This window comes from Phodopus roborovskii, unplaced genomic scaffold (assembly GCF_943737965.1).
Source record: "Phodopus roborovskii unplaced genomic scaffold, PHOROB, whole genome shotgun sequence".
NCBI classification, from domain to species: Eukaryota; Metazoa; Chordata; class Mammalia; order Rodentia; family Cricetidae; genus Phodopus; species Phodopus roborovskii.
The window spans coordinates 10,359,423-10,384,339 of record NW_026126424.1 but is presented as its reverse complement, the minus strand read 5'-3'; the positions used below and the strand labels follow the sequence as shown (position 1 = coordinate 10,384,339).

Below are 24,917 nucleotides of genomic sequence, written 5' to 3'. Positions count from 1 at the left end.
TACTGTCATAAGAAACCCCAATAAGCTCATTTGTTACTCTGGTGGTATTGTTACTTTGATCTGTTGCCAGTTCCTTATCTGGGGTGAGTAGACTTTTGTTCATATGTCTCCAGAAATAGTTTCACACCACACCAAGTTTCTAGACCTTAGAGCACTGATAAAGACAAATTCCTAGGTGAACAATGCTGATGTCAGGGTAAGATAGACTGATACCATGAGTAACCTTGGTGATAGAGAAATCAAAAAAGTTTGGGAAAATGATCTGAATCATTGATATGTCTCTTTCAAGTCTACACTAACTTCCTTTACAGGCCAAGGAAGTGAGAAACTTGACCAGGTCCATGTAAACTGATTTTTAGTGGTTGTGTTTTTTAGTAGTGGCTATAACTACACATATAACTGGATTTTTGTCACTTCAAATTTCATAATCTTCTCTTTCTGCAATCTTTAATCTCCTGTCCTTTTCCATATCTCTGGATAGTTCTCCACATTCTCCCAGGTCTCCTCCTCCTCCAGCCATCCACCAAGGTCCAGCGGCAGCTCTTGTTCCTGTCTATGAGGGTTTGAGTGAGAAGTGTCCCCTAGGCTCACATATTAGAACATTTGGTCTTGGGTTAGCAGTGCTGTTTGAGGGGTTATGGAATCCCTAAGAGCCTTGCTGGAGGAAGTACATCACTGAGGCCGGGCTTTGAGGACTTGTAGACTCACCCCACTTCCAGTTCCAGCTGTCTGCTTGCTGTGGGTGAAATTTGATCTCTGATTCCTAACTGTTAGTCCAGCCTCAGATTCCTGCTTCTGTGATTTTCCCCACCACAATGAGCTCTCTCTGTCTGGAACTATAAACAAATATATATCCTTTACCTTTAATTTGCTTTTCGTCAGGTTCTTATTTATTTATTTATTTATTTATTTATTTATTTATTTTCTTCAGTTCCTGTCTTTTTATTTATTCATACACAACTACTTGTCTTCTGGTTTGTTGAAGCAGTAAGTCAGACAACACTTGCCACAGTAATGTCTGTCAGAATGGCTAGCCATGAAAATTCCAGCACCACATTCATCACATGGACACTCTCATAGAAGGCGACTAATTTTGCCATTTTTATCCACCTTATAGTACTTCAGCATAGCAAATTTAACCTTCTTTCTCTGATGCTTATTCTTCTTGGGAGTGGGGTAAGAATTCTTCTCCCTCTTCTTGTCAGGTTCTTTTAGCACAACTTTAGGAAAGCGACTAAGGTGTCATCTGTCCCGTAGCTTTCGCAACCTGTTTCTCTAACCTCAGACACACTCTCTGCCTCCAAGATAGGTCACATGTCGCAGACTTGGGTGATTCCCCTGGAAATAGAGATTGCTGGAGGAGCTGTTCCTGCCTCAGTCGGGGACAACTGGACTCCTCCAGGAGTACTGGTGACTGTATCCCAGTACGACCAAGTCAAGAAGACGTGTGTCTGGGGCTGCAACTCAGAAACTGACTGAAAGGAGACATGGGGGATTTCATTGGTTCTAGGAGCTTTCTGGACTCGCCAGCTGTAGTGTGTTTCTTTACATCAGGCTGAGCAGCTCCTGCTAATTGCGTTAGGGTCCCTAACACCATAGATATTCCTGGAGACTTTGTCCAGCATGGTTCCCAGTTTCTCCCTCCAGCCTCATTTTCCCTGTAAACTAGACCCCACTCTCTACTCTGTGCCAGCAGTCCCGAGGGTTCTCAGCTTCAACATCTCTAAGCCCATCTAAACTGCCCACCTGTTCGTGGTCTTGGCCTGTGGCGCTGACTTCCGGTATCCCCAGACCTTCCCTCTGCTCTTCCTGCTCCACCCATGTCCATCACTGAACCCTGCCACTGCTTTCTCTCATGGTTTCTTACAGCTGTCCCTTCGGCTTACATCCCTGCCACTGTGTAGGCCTGAGGTTCTGTTCTCTTTGTTTGATTGTTTGTTTGTTTTTATGTAACCTCAACTCAATTCTTCAGTTCTCAATTCTGCTGACATTTTATAAGAGTGAACGTCCTCTGGGATAGTCTGGTGACACCAGTCTCGGGCTTTGCACTGGGGCTTTTAGGTGACAACACATCTGTCACCTACAGGACTCCTGTATTCCAAAGCCTGACACGTCCCTCCGCCCACAGCCCTCCTTCTCAGGCTCCCCAGTTCCTCTCTTCTCCAGCTTACCATGATCTGAATGCTGGTGTGCCCTGAAAAATTCATGTATTGGAACCTTGTGCAGGGTACAGTAGTATCAATAGGAGGTGGTAAGGGTTTTCTGGATGTGATTAAAGTCAAAAGGTCTTGTCTTCTTATCTAAAGTACCAGTGCCTTTAAGAAAAGGCCAAGGAGGGGAGGAGTTACTTGTCCCCCCCCCCCCTGCTATGTGAGAACACAAGTCACCAGCTACATAGCCAGAATGAGCCTTTGAAAAACCCTTGAATCTGCTGGCACTTGATCTGGCCTTCTCACCCTATGACACTGGGGTTTCTGTTATTGTAAATCTCCCAGTCTAAGGGTGCTTTCCCTTCATCCTCCTGCCCCTCCTGCCCCTCCTGTCCCTCCTGCCCCTCCTCTCCTTCTTGTGTATGGGCTGCCAAGTGAGCACTAAGGTGTTTTGCTAGAGTGGCCCGAATGGACGAAGACATAGTTCAAACTCTGCTTTCCTCCGAAGACTTGGGCAGAAGAGCGCTCTCCAGCTGGTCCTGAGCAGCTTTTAAGGTGTAAATAAAGCTTGAGGGACATGGGAACCTGCTAGGAAGCCTGTGTGTTACCAAAGCCAAAGCAGTCTTCCAGCACATTCTCAATCTACTAGTGAACATGGCAATGGAGCTTATACCTCAGTTCCGCTATTCCCTTGTAAAAGTTGTGTGTTGGCCTTTTCTCCCTGACAAGCTTATAGGCTATTTTACAAAAACATCTCAGACATGGTTCCTGGTATATTGTCCCATACATAGTAATCCCTCAATAAATATTTATTAAGTTATGTAAACCAGGATCTTAGTTAATCCCTAGTGTCGGGGAAAACGAATAATCGCTTTTCTTAAGATATAGGTTCAAGCTTAAGACTTGTCACATGTGCTGTTGAATGGCTGTCCATAATAAACTTTACCAAATTCCGAGAAACCATTCACAGCCAAGCTAGCACCAACACCCTCTAAAGCATGTGTCCTGCACCTTTTCAGTCATCTCTGACTCAGTAACAATAGCGATATATCTTGAATGACTTTACAACAGAAACTATGGTGGTCCTGCATATTCTTAAGTCCATGATTAAGATTCTGATAGACTTGCTTCCTGAATCAGTTGCCTGGTTTACTCATCGCCACCTTTTCCTTGTTTTGTTATGGTCACATGGAGGAAGGGAAAGGGGAGTACTACAGAATCCTTTAATAGAGCACTAATACCATTCATGAGGGCTCCACAGTTGACCCAATTGCCTATCAGCAGTATCCCTTCCTAATCATAACACATGGGATTAGGATTTCTACCTAGGACCTTGTGAGGAAGCAAGAGATGATACATACAGTTTATAGCTTCTCTACCATTATTCCCCTAATGGTAGAGAATAGTAGCCACTCTGTGTGCTGTTACAATATGCTAAGTTAAATGATAATGGTTTAAGAGGATAGTTACAGCAACCAATTAAACATTACAAATGGTACTGTACATATATAAGTGATATGTATATTTATCACTTATTAGAGACTTACTCTCTGCCTTGAGAGGCAAAAGTGACTGGATACACTTCAAAACTTAGAACATTGTTGAACTAGGCTATTGAAAATTGTCAACAAGTAAATATACAAACAAGACTGAAATGTCCTGCACACGTGCTTTCAAGTTGGTTATTTCATTAATTTTTTCTTTCAAACTCATAGGCAAGTTTCTGCGTGAATGATACCTGTTTGGAGCTGGTAAGATGGCTCAGTAGTTAAGAATATGTGATGTTCTTGCAGAGGACTTGAATTTGGTTTCATCCCTCAATTTGTGAAACTCACAACCATTTGCAACTCTATTTCCAGGGCACCCAGCTTAGTCTTCCTGGCCTCCAAAGGCACCTTCTCTCTCTCTCTCTCTCTCTCTCTCTCTCTCTCTCTCTCTCTCTCTCTCTCCCTCCCTCCCTCCCTCCCTCTCTCTCTCCACACACACACACACATATATCCTTCTCTCAAAAAATAAAACAAATATTTTTAAAATGCCTCTTAGAAGGACTGACCATGACTAACATTTTTGCTTGGGAGGGAGTAGGAGAAAATTCATCAATAAACAACACTACTAACATTGTTTTCTCTCTAACCAATCTGACAGAAAAGCACTCAAATCATTAAAATCTTAACCCAAGTAGGAAAGGAACTTTTTGTTTTATTTCTCACATCTTTAGTCTAGCACAGAATCCAGCCACTACTAGGTATTTGGGTTGAATAGATTTCTGTATATCAAATTCAGTTAGAAGTCTCAGAAATTAAAAACTATGGCATTCTTGCAGAAAGTGCTATCCTACAAAATCTTAAGCTACCTGTGTTGTATTAATAAAAGTATGGGTTAAAGTTTCTTTTAAGTGGATTTTGTCACTAAGATCATAACTGTGCTACATTTGTAATTTATCTATCATCATTGCATGTACATAATAAAATGGCAACTGTTGATCACTACGAAAGTATGTTTATCAGGCAGTGTACTAAGCTTGAGTTTGAAAAAAAATCCCAAGACTTAGACTAGAAGTTTTTCTCTAAAATTATGGAGTTTTTAAAGCTGGGTGTGGTGGCACATACCTTTAATCCTAGGGCTTAGGAAGTAAAGGCAGGTAGATCTCTGTGAGTTGGAGCCAAGCTGGTCTATATTAGTTGCAGACTATCTAATGAGAACTTGTCTCAAAGCTCACTAACAAACAGTCAAACAAATAACGAAATAAATGTGAACAGTGCTTTTCCAAATCTCAGTGCTGTGTGATGGCTGACTGACTGAGTGGCCAAGCTGGTAAGAGGAATAGTGTTAAATGGTGGAGGTGGCAGATTCTTATTGTGTGGGGCTTCAACTAATTTTAGTTGAAATATAAACTGTTGGATAGTACAAAATTACTTTCACAAACTCCATAATCGCAACTGCCAATTTCTCCATGACTAACCCTGCCAGATGTTTCTTTGGTTTTGCTGAGTCACTTTTTCTCCCCCACTCAGAACTCTGTGTTCTTATTAACTCTGAATTCCCTCTGGCTTTTTCTCATATTTTGCCTTTTACCTTCCTTTGGGGAGGGGAAATGGTTAAATTGCTCCTTTTTCCATCTCTAATGCAAATAACACGGTTTTTTGTTTTTGCTTTTTTTTTAAATATTACTCTCAATTTAACCTTTTGTCATAATTCTTTACCTGTTCTTTTCATAAGAAGACAGACATTTTTGAGGAAGTTATGCTAAACAGCCATTCAGCCTGGCTATCAACAATCTCATCACATCCCATGACTGAGCAGATTCTGAATCACCCTAGAATGCAGTCTGTTGAAAAAATGAACAGCTCCCAAAACTCTTCATTCTGCTCTGAAACTGCCTCTCCTCCGGTTAGAAGTCCTGGAAGCCACAGAGTCTCAACCACCTTGTGACAGCTGGGGCGAGCTGCAGAGCGGTCCCTGCCTTTTGAATCACATTCGTATTTTCTCATCAGTCCAACCATCTCACTGCCTGGCTCCTAGACAGAAAAACTTCAGTGACAGAGACCATCTCTTGAATGTTAATTGAAACTTTCAGCTACATGCATGTGTGCATACTAATCTTCATTGATTCAAACATATGAAACTCCTCCTAAGTGCTGGCAAAGGGCTGGGAGGAAAACGTGACACCCTGCACCCTTCCCCCGCCCCCCCAAAAAAGCTTGAATTGGGAAGATTGACGTGTGAGTGCACAATGGAAGTTATGTAAGCACTGGATGAGTTGGTAAAGCTGTTAGCATGCTCTATATATGTGCACAGGAAAGGCTGAAAGAGTGTCCTGGTCATTTGCAGATTCCTCATCAGCCACACTTCACTATTGGTTATGCAAAAGGAAATCGAAGTCGAGGTTTCTACGTGTCTTCATGCATGTGTGTTTTGAGGAATAGCCAACAGGATCTTTCCGCCTATGAACAATAAGTTACCCAAACTGCAAGTGTATATGAATGGAAACACTGATCATGCTTTGAACCGTTTGCTTGATGCAATCTTCCTTTGCTCAGGAGTAGATGAAGGCAAGGTCAAGAGGGAAAGTCCCTCGTCAAGGACTACACTGTGCAGGTAGGTCAGTGAGTTCACAGCCACTGACTGACCTCAAGACTGGTATTGTAAATGATATCTAATAGGTTCTGCCCTGCCTGTTGTCAGACATAATCAGGAAACCTAATCAAAGCTACACTGTGAGTGTGACAACCGTTCAGTAACTTTTTACAGTTCTCAAAGCCTACAAGGTGGACCTAAGCTTGACTTTTCTGAAGGAAGTGACCAAAAAAGAAAAAACAAAACACAAAATAAAACCAAAACACTCTATGAAGCAGTGTTTCTCAACCTGTAGGTGGTGATTGAAGGGCTGCCTAAAACCATAGGAAAACACAGATGCTTACTTTACAGTAGCAAAATTACATTTATTAAAGTTGCAATGAAAATAATTTTGTGGCTGGGGGAGGCCTGTAACATGAGGAACTGTATTAAAGGGTCGCAGAATTAGGAAGGTTGAGAACCACTTGTGTACGGAAAGGATTAAGTTTGAATAGTCAACAAGGAATGACAGGAAATCTTTTGACAAGACGTTGGACAAATACTATCAATATGATAAGTGACATTCTCAGACCCGAACAACTTCACAGTTTTAAACCTAGAAAAGGAATCCAGTGAGGAAAATCAAAGCTTGCACAGTGACACCTGGCTGTGGCTAGCCTCAGTGACAGAGATGTGCTTGGAATGGGTGGGCTCCAGAGTCCATTCCCAGCATCTAGAAAGGAAAACAAACAAAACTGGAAGTCCGAATGTCATTTATTTTTCAGTTTCATTTTTTGTTTTTCTGCATTTTGGAAGAATTCGCTCAAACCCACAGCCATCTTCTTCAGCGTGAGAACTGTCCTTCTTGGAAGCCCCTGGTCACAGAAGTCAAGCTCAGATTCTCCCAGGCTGCAGGCTGCAGTTCCTCAGTCTCTCTCTGAAGTTGGGAACGAAAACCAGGACCGGGGTGGGGGTGCCAAGTGGCCTTTAGACCTAATCCAGGGCACTTGTCCATGGCAAACACGTGCATTTACTGCACCGTCCTGCACATTGTACCAAGGGATTGACAGACTGTTCCGCTTGGTTTCGCGGGCAGAGCCTTGGAATCGGCCTTGTCTACTTGGGATGGTCCAGGGACCCCGATACAACCTCTGTTAGGGACGAAGCCTACATGGAAAGGGAAGAGAAAGTAAGGCTCCCTTGACTTGCAACTAAGGTCTCTCCAACACGACTCCTTTCTCCCTCGCAAGCCACCCAGGCTGGTCATCCAGGGATCAACCGGGCAGCCTGGGTCTCCGCGGCACCTGGATCCGCCTGCGCCGAAGGGGCAGCTCGGTGCTTGGCGGCGTTGTTGAATCACTGGTGAGTCACTCCTTTCGGGGTCTCGGAGTTTCCTAAGGGAGGAGGCGGGGCAGGGGTGTGGATTGGCCGGGATCCGCCTACCGCCAAGGCGAGTGACCCTGGCTGGGGGGCGGGGAGTCGCGGGCCTCGGCGGAGGCGGCGCGGGGTGGAGAGGCGCCGGTGGCCGCGCGGCCCTTTATAACGCGCCCCGCGCGGACCCCGGCAGCCTGGGTACAGCCGGTGCCCATCACCCGCTCCCTCCGATTGCTTCCGTAGCGCAGCCTCCGCGCCGCCGCCGAAGCCTTGCGACCTCCCGCCACCAGCCCTTGGACATGGCGATCCCCGTGCGCCCGCGCCTCCTGGCGGCTCTCGCGCCCACTTTTCTCGGCTGCCTCCTTGTCCAGGTGGTCCCGGCTGCAGGTGAGTGGCACTGGTCATGGGGAGCCTGGAGCGCAGGGGAGACAGAGGATGAACCTGAGTGGCCGGGGACTGCTGTGGTTCATTGGGGACCCTAACGTGTCCCGCCGCACCTGTGGATTGCCCTGAGGGTTTGAATGAACGCAGGGTGCTCGCGCGGGGATGGGTAGTTGATGCCGGACCCGGCTTTTGTCTAGCTCTGTGCGTCCGCCGTGGTTGCACAATGATCTGGGTTTCCCACTTTACTTTGAGGAGTTTCCTAAGAAGTTGCTTCTCTGAAGGTGGCGGGCGCCTCTGTCCAAGTCGGCGTGCTTTCCGTGGCTTGCATTTATCTTTGACAAGGTGCGCGCCTTCCCGTAATAGCTGTTATTGTGGCCTTTGGTTTAGATTTGATAAACTGAGGCAAGACGGAGTGCATACCCCACATCTGCCCAATATCTGGGGTGAGACAGAGACTGAAACGAGAACTTGCAAAAAATGAGATGTTAATAACAGTATTTTAATGGAATGGTATCCCACCATGTGACAGGTGCCACGTGGGCTGCCTGGTCTACCTTGCTCTCCGCGGGAGTTTCAGTGTAGAGATATTTTAGATTACAGTAGGAAAGGTCAAGTTTGGCTTTTTTCTTTTCTTTTTTTTTTTCTTTTTTTTTTTTTTTTTTTTCTGTTTTATGCATTCCTGACTCGTCTCACGTGTGTAGGACGTGTGTAGGATGTTCCCTCCTTTGAACTTCTTCAAACCCTTCTTTGCTGCCTCTACTTTGAGCCTGACTGCATTAGAAGGGTCTGGGACTCTCTGGCATGTGAGTGGACCTCCTTTCACATCGTTATAAAGTGTGCTTTCCCGTGGATAGTTTAAACAAGGACATCAGGGTCTTTAGCCATTTCCACGGACTGTGATGTGGATGTTGCCTGGAGTGTGATATGAATCTAGGGGGGAAAAATGGACACGGACACACACCCTCTGTTCTCTATAGGTCGACAACGTTTTTGTAATTGACATTTAAAATGTGCTCCTTTGGTGGAAGCTGGCAAAGTGTTTCATGAACACTGAAGTGCGGGCAATTAGAGTGCTTTTGTGTTGTTCGTAGGTACTCCACAGAAGCCGTTTAATTTAACTTGGGAATCAACCAATTTCAAGACAATTTTGGAGTGGAAACCCAAACCCACCGATTATGTCTACAATGTCGAGATAAGGTAAGGTAGGTTAAAAACCGAAAGATAATGTTTTTGCTCTTCCGGTTCTTGTGAGCTAACATCGACTCTTTGAAGCTGATGTTAGTCGAGGGAGGCTATTCGGCAAGTAATAGAGTTTTCGTGGTGATTTGCCTGCCATTGTCACATCCCTTCAAGGAGGAAACAGTTCCATACTTGAAACTGTTATGACAGGAGCTGGGGATATACCAGTTCAGTGAGTGCTTACTTAGCACACTTAAAGCCCTGGTTTTGATCCCCAGCAATGCATAGAATTGGCATGGTGTCACTCAGGAGGTGGAGGAAGTTAAGATTAACAATTCACAGTCACTCTTAGCTGTATATAGGTCATCCTGCAATACATGGGACTCTGTATCAAAATAAATAAATAATGAAAACCAAATAAATAAAATTATCTAATGTCTAGTTAGTTGATGGAAATTACAGGAAAACTGCTAAGTGCTTATAAGCTGTACAGGGGTGACCCTGCTCATGCAGGTATCTATACTGTGCTTTGGGATCAGTGGCAGCTAATCTCCTAAAAGCACCAATATACTTTCCTGGTTGCTAGCTGTCTAGACTGAGCTGCTTCTGGCATGTCAGGGAGAGGTAGGAGGAATTCCAATGTCTACACTGCCCCCGAAGCAGCGTTTGATCCATTCATCTATGGACTCTGTGAATCAAATTTTGGTTGTACGCATGATCTTAGTGTAGGCCAAATTTCTGACTCACCAAGCTACTTAGAAAACACTATATCCTTTGCTGTATGGGGGCTGTTAGGCTCATTCAAACCTGTTCACTGATTGATAGCTCTCAGGAACAAGTAATTCAACACTTTAAAACTAAGTATCAGGGTATGCCACATTTTCCTTTGGTAGTTTCCACATATTCTTGGCAAGCCTTTGGTTTCTGATAGGTTCTAGGAGATGTGCAAGGAACTGGAGAAATCGTGACTGCCTGGTGGAGAAATTATTTTAATAATGATGATGTAAAGAAACAAGAGTATCCATATTTGCCAAAGTTAAGCACATTTTTGTCTCTTTGTTTTGCTGTTTCAGCTTATGCTAAACCTTTTATATAGTACTAGGATGCAACTCTTAGGTGTGAGTCTTTTAAATGACTTTCTTATTTTTCAAAATAAACTGAACAATAACTATTGCCAAACCAAAAGGGAAGAGAATTTGAGTGTGAGTACAAATGCATGCATAGCTGTGCATAAAGAAATTTCATAATCTATAATTACCATTGTAGTCACACTTATCAGGTCAAATTCTGGTGCTATAGTTTAGTGAAATACTTTCCTGCCACATACAAAGCCTTGGGTTTTATCCATAATCCCTCAATTTAGTTGAGTTGGTAATAGTGGACACTTTGAGGATTATTAGTTCAAGGTATGCTCCAGGCCAACTGGAGCTACATAGTGAGACCCTGACTTGAAACAAATTCAAACCTTGCCATTTCATATTCTAACAATTGAAAGTTATTAAAGTAATTAGTTTCCTTTATACAGATCTGACATTTATCTTAGAAAAGTTTTCTCCTAGATATGAATATTAGATTGTGGGAGGAATTATCTTCTAAATACATCATCTTAATTGGAACAACATTGGAAATGTATCTTGGATTGACTTGATTTTTGAGATAGAAATCTTTATTAACTGTAAGTTTTGTGGGTTTTTTTGGTTTTTGTTTGTTTGTTTGTTTGTTTTTGGTTTTTGGTTTTTCGAGACAGGGTTTCTCTGTATAGCTTTGGAGCCTGTCCTAGAACTAGCTCTGTAGACCAGGCTGGCCTTGAACTCACAGAGATCCACCTGCCTCTGCCTCCAGACTGCTAGGATTAAAGGCTTGTGCCACCAACGCCTGGCAAGTTTTTTGGTTTTTTTTTTTTTTTTTTTTTTTTTTTAAGGAGGTCGTTATTTAGATGAGTAGCTCTCATGAACTGCAAACATCACAGGGCACTGCTTAGGGAAACTCAAAGATGAGCCGGGTCACTCTCTTCAGGCCCTTGCTGCTCAGCAGGCTGATCCTGGAAGCTCTTTCATCAGTCAGTGCCTCAGACCTGAGCTAGCCTTCACTCTTCCCAAGGGGGAAGGGAATTCCAGGGCTAATGGAATCATAGCAATCATTTTTTCTAGATGAAGCTGTTGCTCTGGGAAGCCAGGGACCTGTCCTGACTGCTCCTGGTGAATGCCCAGGGTGACCAGAAACTGAGGCGTGCCACATCTTCAGGAGACTCTGTCAGGCTGGTGCAAGGCGGGCAGGAAAGCCTTGCTTATCACTGCTTCTCCTGAATCTCCTTTATTTTCTCACCTTAACCAGGGAACCCTGTTTCCCACCCCCACCCATACTGCGGAAGCTTGGCTCTGTGGTCCTGGTGCAAGCGGAGCTCTTTGCTAACTGGGCTGAGTCTCCATAAGCAATTTCTCTGAAAACAGGCTCAGTAGTAGCTGGGCGCCTCATCACTATCCGTGACTTGCGCCGTCCAGTCCATAGTGTGCGCTGAATTCTGAAGCTGAATTTAGAAGCACCCAGACAGAGCCTCTAACTTGGTTAGCGAATGTCCGTTTCGTTTTGGAACTCCTCAGTAAACTAGGACAGACTTTTGTTTCCAAATCTGGGGAGTTGTTCACTAACCTAGAGGGACCTTGAAGACTTCTAACGTGGCTGTGCTCTTGGCAGCGCCCTGAGGCCTCACTGGAGAACTGTCCTTGCCTTGACCCTGTTGTCACGGGATGATGTAGGCCCCTGTCCTAATTTTTTTTTTTTTTTTTTTCAGAGAGCACATGTTCCTACTTGTGAACTGGGTGGAACAAAACGCTGTATCTCTAGGCTGTATGTCCTCACCCAGAGCCTAGCCCCTGAGTGACTTGTTTGTCTTACTGGTGGAAAGAAACCATTAAGCCACCATTGGCTTTTGATATGGAAAAGATGTAATCAAGATGTGTTTTGGCCATTCTGGATCCAAGTAGCCTCTCCATCCTTGCATGGACACACACACACACACACACACACACACACACACACACACACACGCACACGAAGCTAAAATGTTTCAGTCTTAATGTTAGTTTGTGACTTTGAGGATAAAGGATATATGTGCCCAGGTTCAAACTTTCAGTCTGGTTATATTTTTGAAGAATCCCCATTTGTGCCTCCCGTTTGTGGATTGAGATAAATGAATCTATATGTGAGTCCCCTGCTCATTGTTGTGTTAATAGTCTACATCTATGTTGAATAATAAGGTCTATCAATAATAGATTGCCTACATAATTACATTCTGTTATGATCATCATGCATAGTTAGTCAACCACGACTCTCCTGTATGCCAGATATCATACTGTCCCTTTGCACATGTTGCCTCATTTGATATAATGTCTCTAAGGAGAGGCTGGTCCTTTTTAATGTGTGTGGTCATGGGAAGTGTGTGTGCGCCCTGGGAGGGTAGCAGTCGCATACTCAGCACACAACGCAGCCCTACTGCTTGGTAGAGAGATGAAAAAAAAGAGAGCCTACATGTTCAGAGCTTTTGTGGCAGTAGGCTGGGGACCAGACAGAGAGAGAGAGACAGAGAGAGAGAGAGAGAGAGAGAGAGAGAGAGAGAGAGAGAGAGAGAGAGGAGTGCTGAGCAAGGCGATATGGGGATCTGGAACTGGCTTGAGTGCTGGGGTCTGTCTGGAAGGATGGTGTGAACCACAGATCAGTGACTCCTGCCACTCATTTGGTAGGAGTGCTTGGAACAAGGTATGGCGGAGCTCGACTAATGCTCATTTTAGTCTTTTCAAAGAATTTCATTTTCAGCAGAAGTTCTTCAAATTATATTCTCTTCCACGGTGCCTAACAAAAAAGAAAGCTCTGTCTTCTGTCCTAGGAGGATGTTCAGACTTTGTAAAATGGATGTTACCTGCATTGGTTTTCTCTGATCTTTGGGGAGGTGTGTTCTCATTCTTGTAGTCACAGCTAACGTGTGGTGTAATTAAGCAAACCTCTGGGTACTGGGAGACTTTGAAAGTTGCTTAGTGTCTCTGACCTTCTATTTATACATGCATTTTAAAAAGGGGGACTGGAGAGATGGCTCAGTGGTTAAGAGCACTGGCTGCCCTTTCAGAGGACCCGAGTTCAATTCCCAGCACCCACATGGCAGCTCACAACTGTGTGTAATTCCAGTTCCAGGGGATCTGAAGCCCTCACACAGATACACAGATACACATATAGACCAAACACCAATGCACATAAAATAAAAATTAGTTAATTAAAAATTAAGAAAAAAATCTGGCAGAGCCAGCTTGTTGCTTAGTGAGCTTGCATCCATGTGTCATATGCTCAGGGTGAGAAATGCCTCTTTAGGTTTCCCTATGACTGCCAGTTGGCATCACAGAGTCATCCATTCTGCTGGACACAGACCCTAACATCCCTTTCTTTCCCTTCCCTTTAGCTCTGGAACTAGAGACTGGAAAATCAAATGCTTCTTAACCTCAGACACTGAGTGTGACCTCACAGATGAGATCATGCAAGACGTGCACCGGACTTATCAAGCAAGGGTCCTATCTGTCCCACGGAATAACACTTATTTGGGGGAACCGCCATTTACAAATGCCCCAGATTTTTTACCTTACCAAGACAGTAAGTAGCTTGGTGTGTAATACTTTCATTCTTGGTCTAGTCGTCTGTGTACTCTTGTGTTTTGTGACCCCTACTGGCCATTAGACTAAACATATATCGCTGTACACTGAGAAAGCTAGACAGGCATCTAATAAATAGATCTCCCATTCTCTGCTGATGTGGTGGGGGATTCTCAGAATGTGAACTGTGTCATCTACTTTCCCCTCCAGTCTACTCCCAGTTCCTACCAGTAACCAGCTGGAGGCTGCACCAAGGCTATGGCTGTGGCTTTTCCTTGGGGTACCCTGTCAGGATACATGTCACACAGTGGATTTTCTATCCCTTCAGATTAGCAGTCCTAGTTGAGGATTTTCCCCCAGACAAGCTCAGATCCTCAGGGAAGCTTGCTTGTGCCTGTAATTAGGCATGTTGGTTCCTCAACCAGCTGAGCTTCATTTGATCCCAAGAGGAGCCAGTATGTGCCAGCTCTGAGTCAGCCTCCCTCGATCTGGGTTTGAACGTGTGGCATACTTTCTTCCCTACCTTTGTCCTAGGGTGTTAGCCTGCCATCTAATAAGGAAACACAGAGAATTCCTGACAAGTAGATTTTTGCGGGGAAGGCAGGGGAGGGTGTAGAACTGGGGTTCAGAAGCTGACATTTCATGAACACATGCAGCATGTTAGGAAGACCGAACTCCACTCCTGCAGGCCCTGCTGGTTCAAACAAAAGTGTTGTATTTTTATGTTCCCATCTGTATCCCTGTTACAGCTCTGGGACACGGATGGTGAGAAGTGTGATCGACAATTGACTAGAATTTTATGTCTGATATTTGCTCTCATGGTCTAATTACCCAGGTGAATGTGGCCATCTTCCTGGGGTCCCCATTAACACGCCCCTCTCTCTTCATACTCTTCTTTGTTTTTACCTGTGTGTTTCTACACGACACCTTCATCTCATGCAGGCTCACTGACGATCTTTCTCCCACAGCCATGATTATTCTTTACAGTTCCTGAGCTTTCAGTAAACCAGACCAAATCCTTTGTGGTACATGACAGAACATATACGCCTCCCCACCCCCCCAACACCACCACACACACACACTGTCCTGTGACTTGTATAGAGGGAGGATTTATTTGACCATCACATAACCAGAGCACATGAGGGAACTGAACCAGGATTAGCTTAAAATGGATTCTATGGTGGATAGACACTTCTTGGGCTTCCCAGACCCTAATTTAGTGTAGCTAAAATATGGAAGCTTGCAAAACTGCATTGTACAGCCTGGTATCGATCATCCACACATGGCGACCAAACTCTAGAAATATTGCAAATGCTGCCAAGATGAAATATATGCCAGTTTTTTTTTTTTAATGTAAACTATACATGAAGTATTTATATTGATTGCGTGTTAAAACGCTAGACTACCAATGGGCCTGTTAAAGTTTATTATTAAGATTCATTCCACCAGCCCCTTTTCACATTTTCTACTGACTGTTAGGAAAGCTTCCTTGTGTTTCCAGAGGATGGCATCGCCGTGTGCTGCCTTGGGACTCGGCTCTAGGGTCCCACCACTCCTGCTACCAGAGCTGACTTGGTACAGATGTTCTATGTGAGCAATGGAGGAGTTGTCATTTACGATAACTAAGTGATCTTTTCTTTGTATTGATTTTAACTTCCAACCAATTTAATTGATTTTTTTTTTCCATTCCAGCAAAACTCGGACAGCCAGTAATTCAGCACTTTAAACAAGTTGGTACAGAACTGAATGTGACAGTAGAAGACACACGAACGGTGGTCAGAAGGAATGGCACGTTCCTCACCCTTCGGGATGTCTTTGGCAAGGACTTGAGTTATTCACTATTTTTTCGGAGAGAGTCGAGCACAGGAAAGGTGAGAAATTTTTCATTCATTTTTACTCCTTGTTTTATAGAGCCTTGATTCTCCACAGCCCTAGTTCAAATACGGAGGAGTCGGGGTTGTCGTGGTGATACGGATGACAGGTCCCCATTCTCCTGTCACTTTTGAGTTAGTTGCCTTGTGCCCTTGAGCAGGTCCTTTCAGAGACCCCAATTTCTCGACCAGGAGCTGGACCAGATCATCTCCAAGGGTCCTGTCCTCTCCCACATCCTCACTGGGGTTCCCAGAGGGGAAAAATGACTTATTACTTAATCTGTGTGTGTGACACACTTGCATTCGAGCACTCATGCTCCTTTGTGATGCTGGCGGTTGGTACCCAGGGCCTTGTACTCTAGACAAGTTCTCTATCACTGAGTTGCATCCCTGGCCCCCGAATGTCCTATCTCCAGTGATTCTTTTTTTTTCCTACAGGAAAAAAAGGGCTGAACTGAGTCAGATGTACCTAAGTTGTATTTTTCCAAAGCCTTAGTAAAGGCATCCTTAGCAAGATCAGGAGTTACTAATTAGCCAAGTGTCTTTTTTTTTTTTTTTTTTTTGTCTGGTTTGGTTTGGTTTTTGTTTTTCAAGACAAGGTTTCTCTGTATTGCTTTTGGAGACTGTCCTGGAACTCACTCTGTAGACCAGGCTGGCCTCTAACTCACAGAGATCCGCCTGCCTCTACCTCCTGAGTGCTGGGATTAAAGTCACCTGGAGCCAAGTAACTTCTAATCCTCCTGTGTCAATGAAGTCCACATAGACTTTGCTTAGAGCCCAGGATCCGCCCTCCTAGGTGACTAAATAAAGGGAAAAACTTCACTCTGAGTCTAGATGGAGTAAAAACTCTTTATCTTTTCACAGAAAACAGCCAGTACAGACACTAATGATTTCTCCATTAAAGTGGATCAAGCAAGAAGCTACTGCTTCACTGTACAAGCTGTAATTCGCTCCAGGAAAGATAACAAGAGGAGCCCAGAAAGCAACATGGAGTGCTCAGATGAATGGGAGAGTATAATGGGAGGTGAGTATCCATGGCTGTCTGGGAGGATTGGCTGCCCACAACAGAGATAACATGCAGGGAGAAACCACCTTAGGGTGTTTTTTTGGTGGGGGGGTTCTCTTTGGGAGAATTTAGAAATGATTCCACATGGTTCCCTTAGTTAGCAAGCACTTTCCTAGGCACTTGCAATGGGTCAAATTCTAAGAGGTATGCATAGCACAGTTCAGACTTGAGTATCGAGTCACAGCCATCTCTGCCTGTTTTTCCTGACATTATGATCAGGGAGGAGTGGTTCCTGGACATGGCAGATATTTCAGTGCACCTATGATGGACTGTTGCTCCTGGGAATGTATGCGTGCGAGCACACGTGAACACACACTCTGGGTGTTCAATATCATGTCCGAAAGCCTGCAGATATCCTTCTGGGCCCCATAGAGAAGGGGCTCTGCATGATGTCATGGGAGCAGAGGCAGGGGACAGGCCTGGCCCCTGTTAAAGTTTCAAGTCATTATGTTAAGCCACGTAAGCCAGACTCACAAAGATGAATACTACATTTTTCTCTTATATGTGGAAACCTAGATTTAAAATTGTGTGTGTGTGTGTGTGTGTGTGTGTGTGTGTGTGTGTGTAGGTCATGTGACTAGAAAGGGGGCCACGAGAGAGAAGGGTGAGATACAATGAAATAAATATAAGAAAGTCGAGGTGTGACCTATCTGCGGGGAGGGACTGGAGAGAGACAACGGAGCATGGGTGGAAGGGATGAATGAGCACAAAGCGAACTACGTGTAGTTATGAAAATGCCACAAGTAAACCCCTTGCTTTATACGCTAACCTAAAAATAACTTTCTAAATGCAAGAATACATTTTAGTATTCTACCTTTTTACTGCTACTGACAGAAAGTCCTCCTTCCATTGGGCCCACACACCCCTGGGCCAGCTCCTGAACCACAAGCCTCCAGATTCCCTTTCCTAAGCCCTACACTAATCCTGCTGCCGCCACCTCGGCCCGTTTCCCTGTCTAACCTCTGAGGTATTGCCAAGGGTCCCTCCAGGGAGCCTCTTTACTACAGCAGCCAGCTACATCTCTTCATCTCCCGCATCACACTGGCTCTCCTCTAGGCTTTTCTCATTCACCTTTTATGATCATCTCTGCCACCAAACTCGGGTCCCTTTAGGCCACATTTCCAATGCCTGTTCTTACATTCAACTCCAGTGGGTCTGCTCTGGCTGGGTGTGTGTTCACGTGTGCTCGCACGCACACATTCCCTGGAGCAACAGTCCATCATAGGTGCACTGAAATATCTGCCATGTCCAGGAACCACTCCTCCCTGATCATAATGTCAGGAAAAACAGGCAGAGATGGCTGTGACTCGATACTCAAGTCTGAACTGTGCTCTGCATACCTCTTAGAATTTGACCCATTGCAAGTGCCTAGGATTGGTTGGTTCCTTTAATAGTGCTGCCACTGTCTAGCATAAGAGGTCAGGTAAATTCTTGCTTAATCTAAGAATAGTAGAAAGGGTAAAAGAAATAGACTCCCAGTTTCAAATAAGCAGGATGGTGTCATTTGGGGTCATGCACACCTGAGTGGGATTTGAGCTCCAAGTTGACTTGGTGTCTTTGATTTTTATTTTTTTTTCAGAAACACTCATCATCGTGGGAGCAGTGGTGTTCGTGGTCATCATCTTTATCATCCTCCTGTCCATATATCTGTGCAAGCGCAGAAAGGGCAGAGCAGGGCAGAAAAGGAAGGAGAGTCCTCCACTTCGCTCAGCATAGAGGAGAGGAAGGAGGCTGAAGCCACTCAATACTTCACTACCCGCATGACCACTGTTACCAAGACCTCTAATGGGAGCAGAGGATGTGGAGCATAGAGCTTGACCATCCTGGTACAGGAAGGTTACCTTTGTGACCTGATATCCCAGCCAACGCTCTGATTCCAACACTAGCATTTGTCACTTTAGAATGTACTGAACGGTACAGACCAGTTAACACTACAGCATCTTTTGCACAAATGCTTTAGATTGTGTATTCTACACTCAGGAAGACACTAGGTCATCAGGAGACAGATGCCTTCCATATACCCAGGGTGGACTTTTGGGAGAGCCTTTGAGAAGCAGAAATTGGGTTGACTTTTCTGACAGCTGTCCTTTTGTAAAGTGGTATTTGGTTTCTTGTTTTACCCCCCCCCCCTTCCTAGGTACTCTTGAAAGTTCAAAGCAATTGGCAAACTTTCATATTAATGTGTTAAATGCAGGATATTTCTGCGTGGGGCATCTTTCTGATATGTATTACAACTTAGCACTTTAACTACAATGGTGGAGATTAAGTATTTGATAATTAAGTCTATTTTTATAAGACTACTATACAAAAAAAACTACATCGAGTTTTATGATTTAAGGTACTTAAAAGTGTCTATATTTATATAAATTTTAAATGTTTTGTATATGGGATTTTCTATGTATACAGCTTCTATTTGTATATCTTGAGGTAATTTATTTAATATACTTTTCTATAAATAAAGGTGATTGGGAATTGAGACTATCACATTTATTATCTCCCATTTACTACTTGGTATTTGCATTAGGTGACTTTGCTGTAGTAACATATGGCCCTAAAGATCTTAATGGTTCACAACAATGTATAGTTTTCACTTATACTGCATTTGTTAAGCCTTGGTAGGTGGTAACCTCTTGTAGTATCTTCTCGTTGCAAGGCCTAAAACAAAGCAGAGGCCTTCATTTGGATCAGAGCAAAGGTGAACACACACACACACAAAACCAAAAAACCTGCACCTTTAATGTTTAAGCCACTTTTTAAAAGGGACTTTTTGGGTTATAATATAATTATATCATCTCCTCCCTTCCCTTTCCTCCCTCCAGCCCCTTCCATGTGACCTTGTCCCTTGACCCTTGGTCTCATTCAAACTCTTGTCTGAGAAGGACAGGTCACAAATTGATGGCAGGGATATAATTTTATAGAGAAAGGAGAATCTAGTACAGACTTAGAGGATTCTTCCCATAGCCACTCACTTGCATTGTGGATGAGGCTAAAAGAGAAAGAAAACTGCATTTGATTATGTTGATAAAAATTAGAAGGATCAGAGAGATGGCTCAGAGGTTAAGAGCACGGGCTGCTCCTCTAGAAGTCCTGAGTTCAATTCCCAGCAACCACATGATGGCTCATAACCTTCTGTAATGAGATCTGGAGCCCTCTTCTGGCCTGCAGGTGTACACGCAGACAGGACACTGTATAATGAATAAATAAATCTTAGAAAGAAAGAAGGAAAGAAAGAAAGAAAGAAAGAAAGGAAGGAAGAAAGGCTTAAAGCCTTAGGCCAGGGTAGTGGTGCACACCTTTAATCCCAGCACTCAGGAGGTAGAGACAAGTGGATCTCTGAGTTCAAGGCTAGCCTGAACTATGTAGTGAGTTACAGGTCGTCCAGAGCTGTGTAGAAACCCTGTCTCAAAGATAAATAAATAAATAAATAAATAAAATAAAAATTAGAAGGATCAAAGCGGATAGATGGAACGAAGTGTCTAGATTGGGAGCAGAGCTCTTTATGGGCGACCACTGAGTTTAGCTCTTGGTTTAGACCTCATTTGAGGAAACTAAGCACAAGTACTAAGCTGACTTGATGACTTCTAAAATGGAGAAACTGGGTGAGTCTTTCAGATGCAGCAAAAGTACAGAAAATATTCAGACGGGATGAAGATGAAGTTGTGAGCCGGCTGAACCACAGACCTGCTTCAGCCTCCCTCTGTGGAAGGCTGGGGAGTTACCAGCAGCCCACTTAATCTCGTAAATTTCGTTTACCCAGTAACAAGCATACTCAGGCTCGGGGCTGAGCCTGCTCAAGCCGGTGCAGCTTTTGGTAGAGCAGCAAAGGGCGTGTGTGGCAGAGCAGGAAGGGATGAGCCAGGCATGGGTTCACGTCCTCGGAGAAGAGCGCCTTTGCCCTTATCTTGAGTTCCTGCTCACATGTCTTGCCGAGGACAAAAAGCTCCATGCACCACATGAAGGGCAAAGCTGGAGCTCGTGCCTGGCCCTGAGTTTTCTCTGCCAGGAATAATTCTAGCGTTATGTAATTCCTTGCCTTCATAATCTAAGGAATTTGAATTATCTGCAGACTGAAAGCAGGTCTGGGTATAAATAAGGTGCCTAGTTGTTCGCAGAGGGAGAAAGGCAAGGATCAGATGGGCCCACTCCAAACGTTACCTACCACACACAGTCACACCTCTCCTTTTTGCGGACACTAAACAGCTGCCCCTAAATCAACACTGGGCTCTACAGTTGAAACCAGACACCAGGACTTGCTGCCCTCTAGTGGGCCAAACTGAAAGCCTCCTTCCCTGGGCTGGCCCTTAGCTGCATATTGATAAAGCTTACTACTAATTACTAAACAGAACTTGAGTGCTTTCTACAGATATCTTTTCCATCGTAAATTACTGTTTTGCATATACATAAGAAACTAGAATTTGTTTCTCCGAGGACAGTGACAGCCATCAGCTCTTAGTTTGAGTACCTCCCTCTTAAATAAACAATGATACTATTGCATCAGGAAATACTCCTTCCCAAATGCCCTTCATACATGTTCTAAGACAACTATGCTACATTCCTCCAACTGCTGGCTTCCTTTTTTTTCTTTTCCTTTAATCATGGATTTAATACCATCAGATCAATCCCATTTAAAGATCAATCTCAAATCACTATCATGTAAATTGAACACAGCAGGAACCCTTGCTTAATTGTACACAAAAGGATGATCTAACTGAGTGGTGGACACAGATGACCTGGGTAGCAAAATGAGAAGACAAGTTTTGGGATGTGACAGATTTCTAGAATATGCTTTACCCCACCATGGACTTTTCACTGGAACTAATCATTTTCTGTTGTCTGTGATCGGGTTTTCTGTTTCTTGTAGTAAGCACTCTGTAATCACTGCTGTGGCAGTTAAGCATAAAGGAAGAAGCCACCTGAGTGTTCTAAATGAGAATGCTCCCATAAGCTCCTGTGTTCAAATGTATGGGTCCCAGTGGGTGGAACAGCTTAAGGGTTAGGAGACGTGGCCCTGCCTGAGTAGGGTGTCACTTGGGGTGGGCTCTGAGGCTTAAAAAGCCCATGTCTCACCTCTTCCTCTAGGTCCTATATTGAACTCCTGTTGGAAGAGGTGAGTCTCAAAATGGAGGGCCATGATCCAAAGGAACCAGAACAGTTGAGGAAGCTGTTTATTGGTGGTCTGAGCTTTGACAGATGATAGCTTAAGAGAACATTTTGAGAAATGGGACGCACATACAGACTGAGTGGTAATGAGAGACCCCCAAACAGAATGTTCCAGGACCTTTGGTTTTGTGACCTACTCTTGTGTTGAAGAGGTGGAAGCTGCAATGTGTGCTAGACCACACAAGGTTGATGGGCGTGTGCTGGAACCAAAGAGAGCTGTTTCTAGAGAGGATTCTGTAAAGCCCAGTGCCCATTTAACTGTAAAGAAAATTTTTGTTGGTGGGATCAAAGAAGATACAGATGAATATAATCCGAGAGACTGCTTTGAAAAGGATTGAAACCAAAAGATTGAAACCATAGAAGTGACGGAAGACAGGCAGAGTGGACAAAAGAGAGGACTTGCTTTTGTAATTTTTGATGATTGTGGCACCATTGGCAAAATTGTTGTTCAGAAATACCACACTATTAATGGGCATAATTGTGAAGCAGAAAGGGCCCTTCCTAAACAGGAGATGCAGTCTGCTGGATCACAGAGAGGTCGGGGAGGTAGATCTGGCAGCGTTATGGGTCGTGGAGGAAATTTTGGTGGAAGAGGAGGCTCTGGTCGAGGAGGTGGTGTCAGCAGAGGTAGTTATGGAGGTGGTGATGGTGGGTAGGATGAATTTGGGGGAGACGGTGGCAACTATGGTGGTGTCCTGGTGGTGGACAGGATATGGAAACCAAGGTGGGGGATATGGTGGTAGAGAAGGGTATGATGGTTACAATGAAGGAGGAAGTTTTGGTGGAGGTAACTATGGTGGTGGTGGGAACTATAATGACTTTGGAAATTATGTGGACAACAGCAATCAAATTATAGACCCACGAAAGGGGGCAGTTTTGGTGGAAGAAGCTCAGGCAGTCCCTGTGGTGGTGGTTGTGGATCTGGTGGTGGATATGGTAGCAGAAGGTTTTAAAAAAGAAATACAGCAGAAAAGGGTTACTGTTCTTAGCAGAGAGAGAGTGAGGAGTTGTCAGGAAAGCTGCAGGTTACCCTGAGACAGTTGTCCTAAATGCATTAGAGGAACTGTAAAAATCTGCCACAGGAGGAACGATGATCCAGAGTCAGAAAAGTTACTGCAGCTGAAACAGGAAAACCTTTTTGTTCAGGACTGGCATAGCCACAGTTTGCAAAAAGTGATTAATGCAATGTATGTCAATTAGATGTACATCCCTGAGGTCTTTCATCTGTTGTAGCTTTTTCTTTTTCTTTTCATTACATCAGGCATTCTGGCCTGTAAATTGTGGTGGTGGTACCAGGAATAAAAAATTAAGGAATTTTTAACTTTTCAATATTTGTGTAGTTCAGTTTTTCTACAGTTTAGTACAGAAACTTTAACAAAAACGCAGGCCTTTAATCCCAGAACTCAGGAGGCAGAGGAAGGCAGATCTCTGTGAATTCGAGACCAGCCTGGTCTACAAGAGCTAGTTCCAGGACAGCCTCCAAAAACTACAGAGAAACCCTGTCTTGAAAAAACAAAAAACAAAATTAAATGAATAAATAAATAAATAAAATACAAGCCCTATCCTGGGACACTGCCCTCTGTCCTCCAGCTTAGAAGTGCTGAGTTGTCCTAGCCTTGAACCTGTCTCTGTGGGCCGTTAGCTACTCTGGCATTATGTCCAAGCCTGTGGTCTCGGATCCTGCACACATGCTGTATACCCACAGCACCTAACTGTGATGCCTTCCAAACAGATTCTGAAGCCCCGGCATTTTTCAGAGCGGATACAGTACTTAGACAACATGCTTGATATCTTACAGGAAGTTTATTCAAACCATCCAAAGAGAAACTAATCCCCTACCCCCGCAAATCTATTTCTCTCCCGTCTTTCCCATTTCAGGAAATGATACCACCAGTGGTTCAGCCCCCAACCCTGGTGTAATCATTAGCTTTTCTTTCCCTTACCTATGCACTCTTCAAGCATGTTGGTTAAACTAGATCCCAGCCACACCGTCACCTCCCCTGACCCCACTCCAAGCCACTTTGGCATTGAAAGCTACTGTCAAGCCATCCTTTCTTCATGACTCATCTCCTCACCCTCTGCTCCAGCCATTATCTTCACAACTACCACATGCAATCTCAACAGCACAGCAGGGTCACAAGGCCCCAGAACCCAATTACCATAGCATGCTGATTTTTTTTTCTATGACTTCATTTTAAATTTAACATCCCCCCCTCCTTTTTTTTTTTTTTTCCTACTGGGCGACAGCAATCATCCCAGGAACCTGAAGATGCCCACTGCTGTGTGTGTTTTTCCTGGAGACTGTGAGCAAACATCTATTCACTGTACATAGGATACCAGTGACAGACCAAAGGGACAATTCCACCTTGTGCTAGCTAGCTTGACAGAAGCTGGAGACCTGTGGGAAGAAGCCCCCCCCCCCCCCCCCCGCCCTCAGGTGAGAAAACATCTCCATAAGATTAGGCTGAAGACAGACATGCCTGCGTGGCATTTTCTTAATAAGTGATTGATGGGGGGAGAGCCCAGCCCATTGTGTGTGGGGGGTATCCCTGGGCAGGTGGTCCTGGGTTCTGTAAGAAAGCAGGCCGAGTGAGCCATAGCAAGCAAGCCAGTAAGCACCATCCCTCCATGGCTTCTGCATCAGCTCCTGCCCTGGTCCACCTGGTTTGAACTCTAGTCTTGCCTTCTTTCACTGAACTATGATTCAGGATATGTGAATCAATAAACCCTTTCCTCCCTAGCTACTTTTGGTCATAGTGTTTCCTTACAGCAGTATTAACCCCAATTAAGACTCCTGAATATAATTTGCTGAACCAAAGAATTCAAGTGGGTGACAGTGTGGGTGAGCGGCTACTCACAGAAACATGGCCAATTTGGCGGGAGTTCCTCACCGATAAAGAGTGCCCATCCAACAATGTGTCATTAGGGAGGGGGAACCTGGTGCACACTCCCTCTCTTCCACAAGAGAGTGCCAGTGGGCTCAGCCTTGTTAAGATCCCCTGAAGATCACCACAGCTGCAACTGTGCTAATCTGATGGCAACA

The 24,917-nt window shown here is 44.3% G+C and overlaps 1 protein-coding gene and 1 pseudogene across 1 annotated transcript; both read left to right on the top strand.

The window, feature by feature from the left end:
* The first annotated feature begins 7,746 nt into the window (after positions 1-7,746).
* On the top strand, positions 7,747-19,190 carry F3 (coagulation factor III, tissue factor). The gene is made up of 6 exons (XM_051185586.1): positions 7,747-7,967; positions 9,056-9,161; positions 13,591-13,778; positions 15,470-15,648; positions 16,513-16,672; positions 18,294-19,190. Exons 1-6 carry the CDS (start codon positions 7,880-7,882, stop codon positions 18,428-18,430), a joined length of 858 nt encoding a protein of 285 aa, XP_051041543.1. The 5' UTR covers positions 7,747-7,879; the 3' UTR covers positions 18,431-19,190.
* Positions 19,191-21,831: 2,641 nt separating this feature from the next.
* On the top strand, positions 21,832-22,827 carry LOC127222999 (heterogeneous nuclear ribonucleoprotein A3-like; annotated as a pseudogene).
* Positions 22,828-24,917: the final 2,090 nt, after the last annotated feature.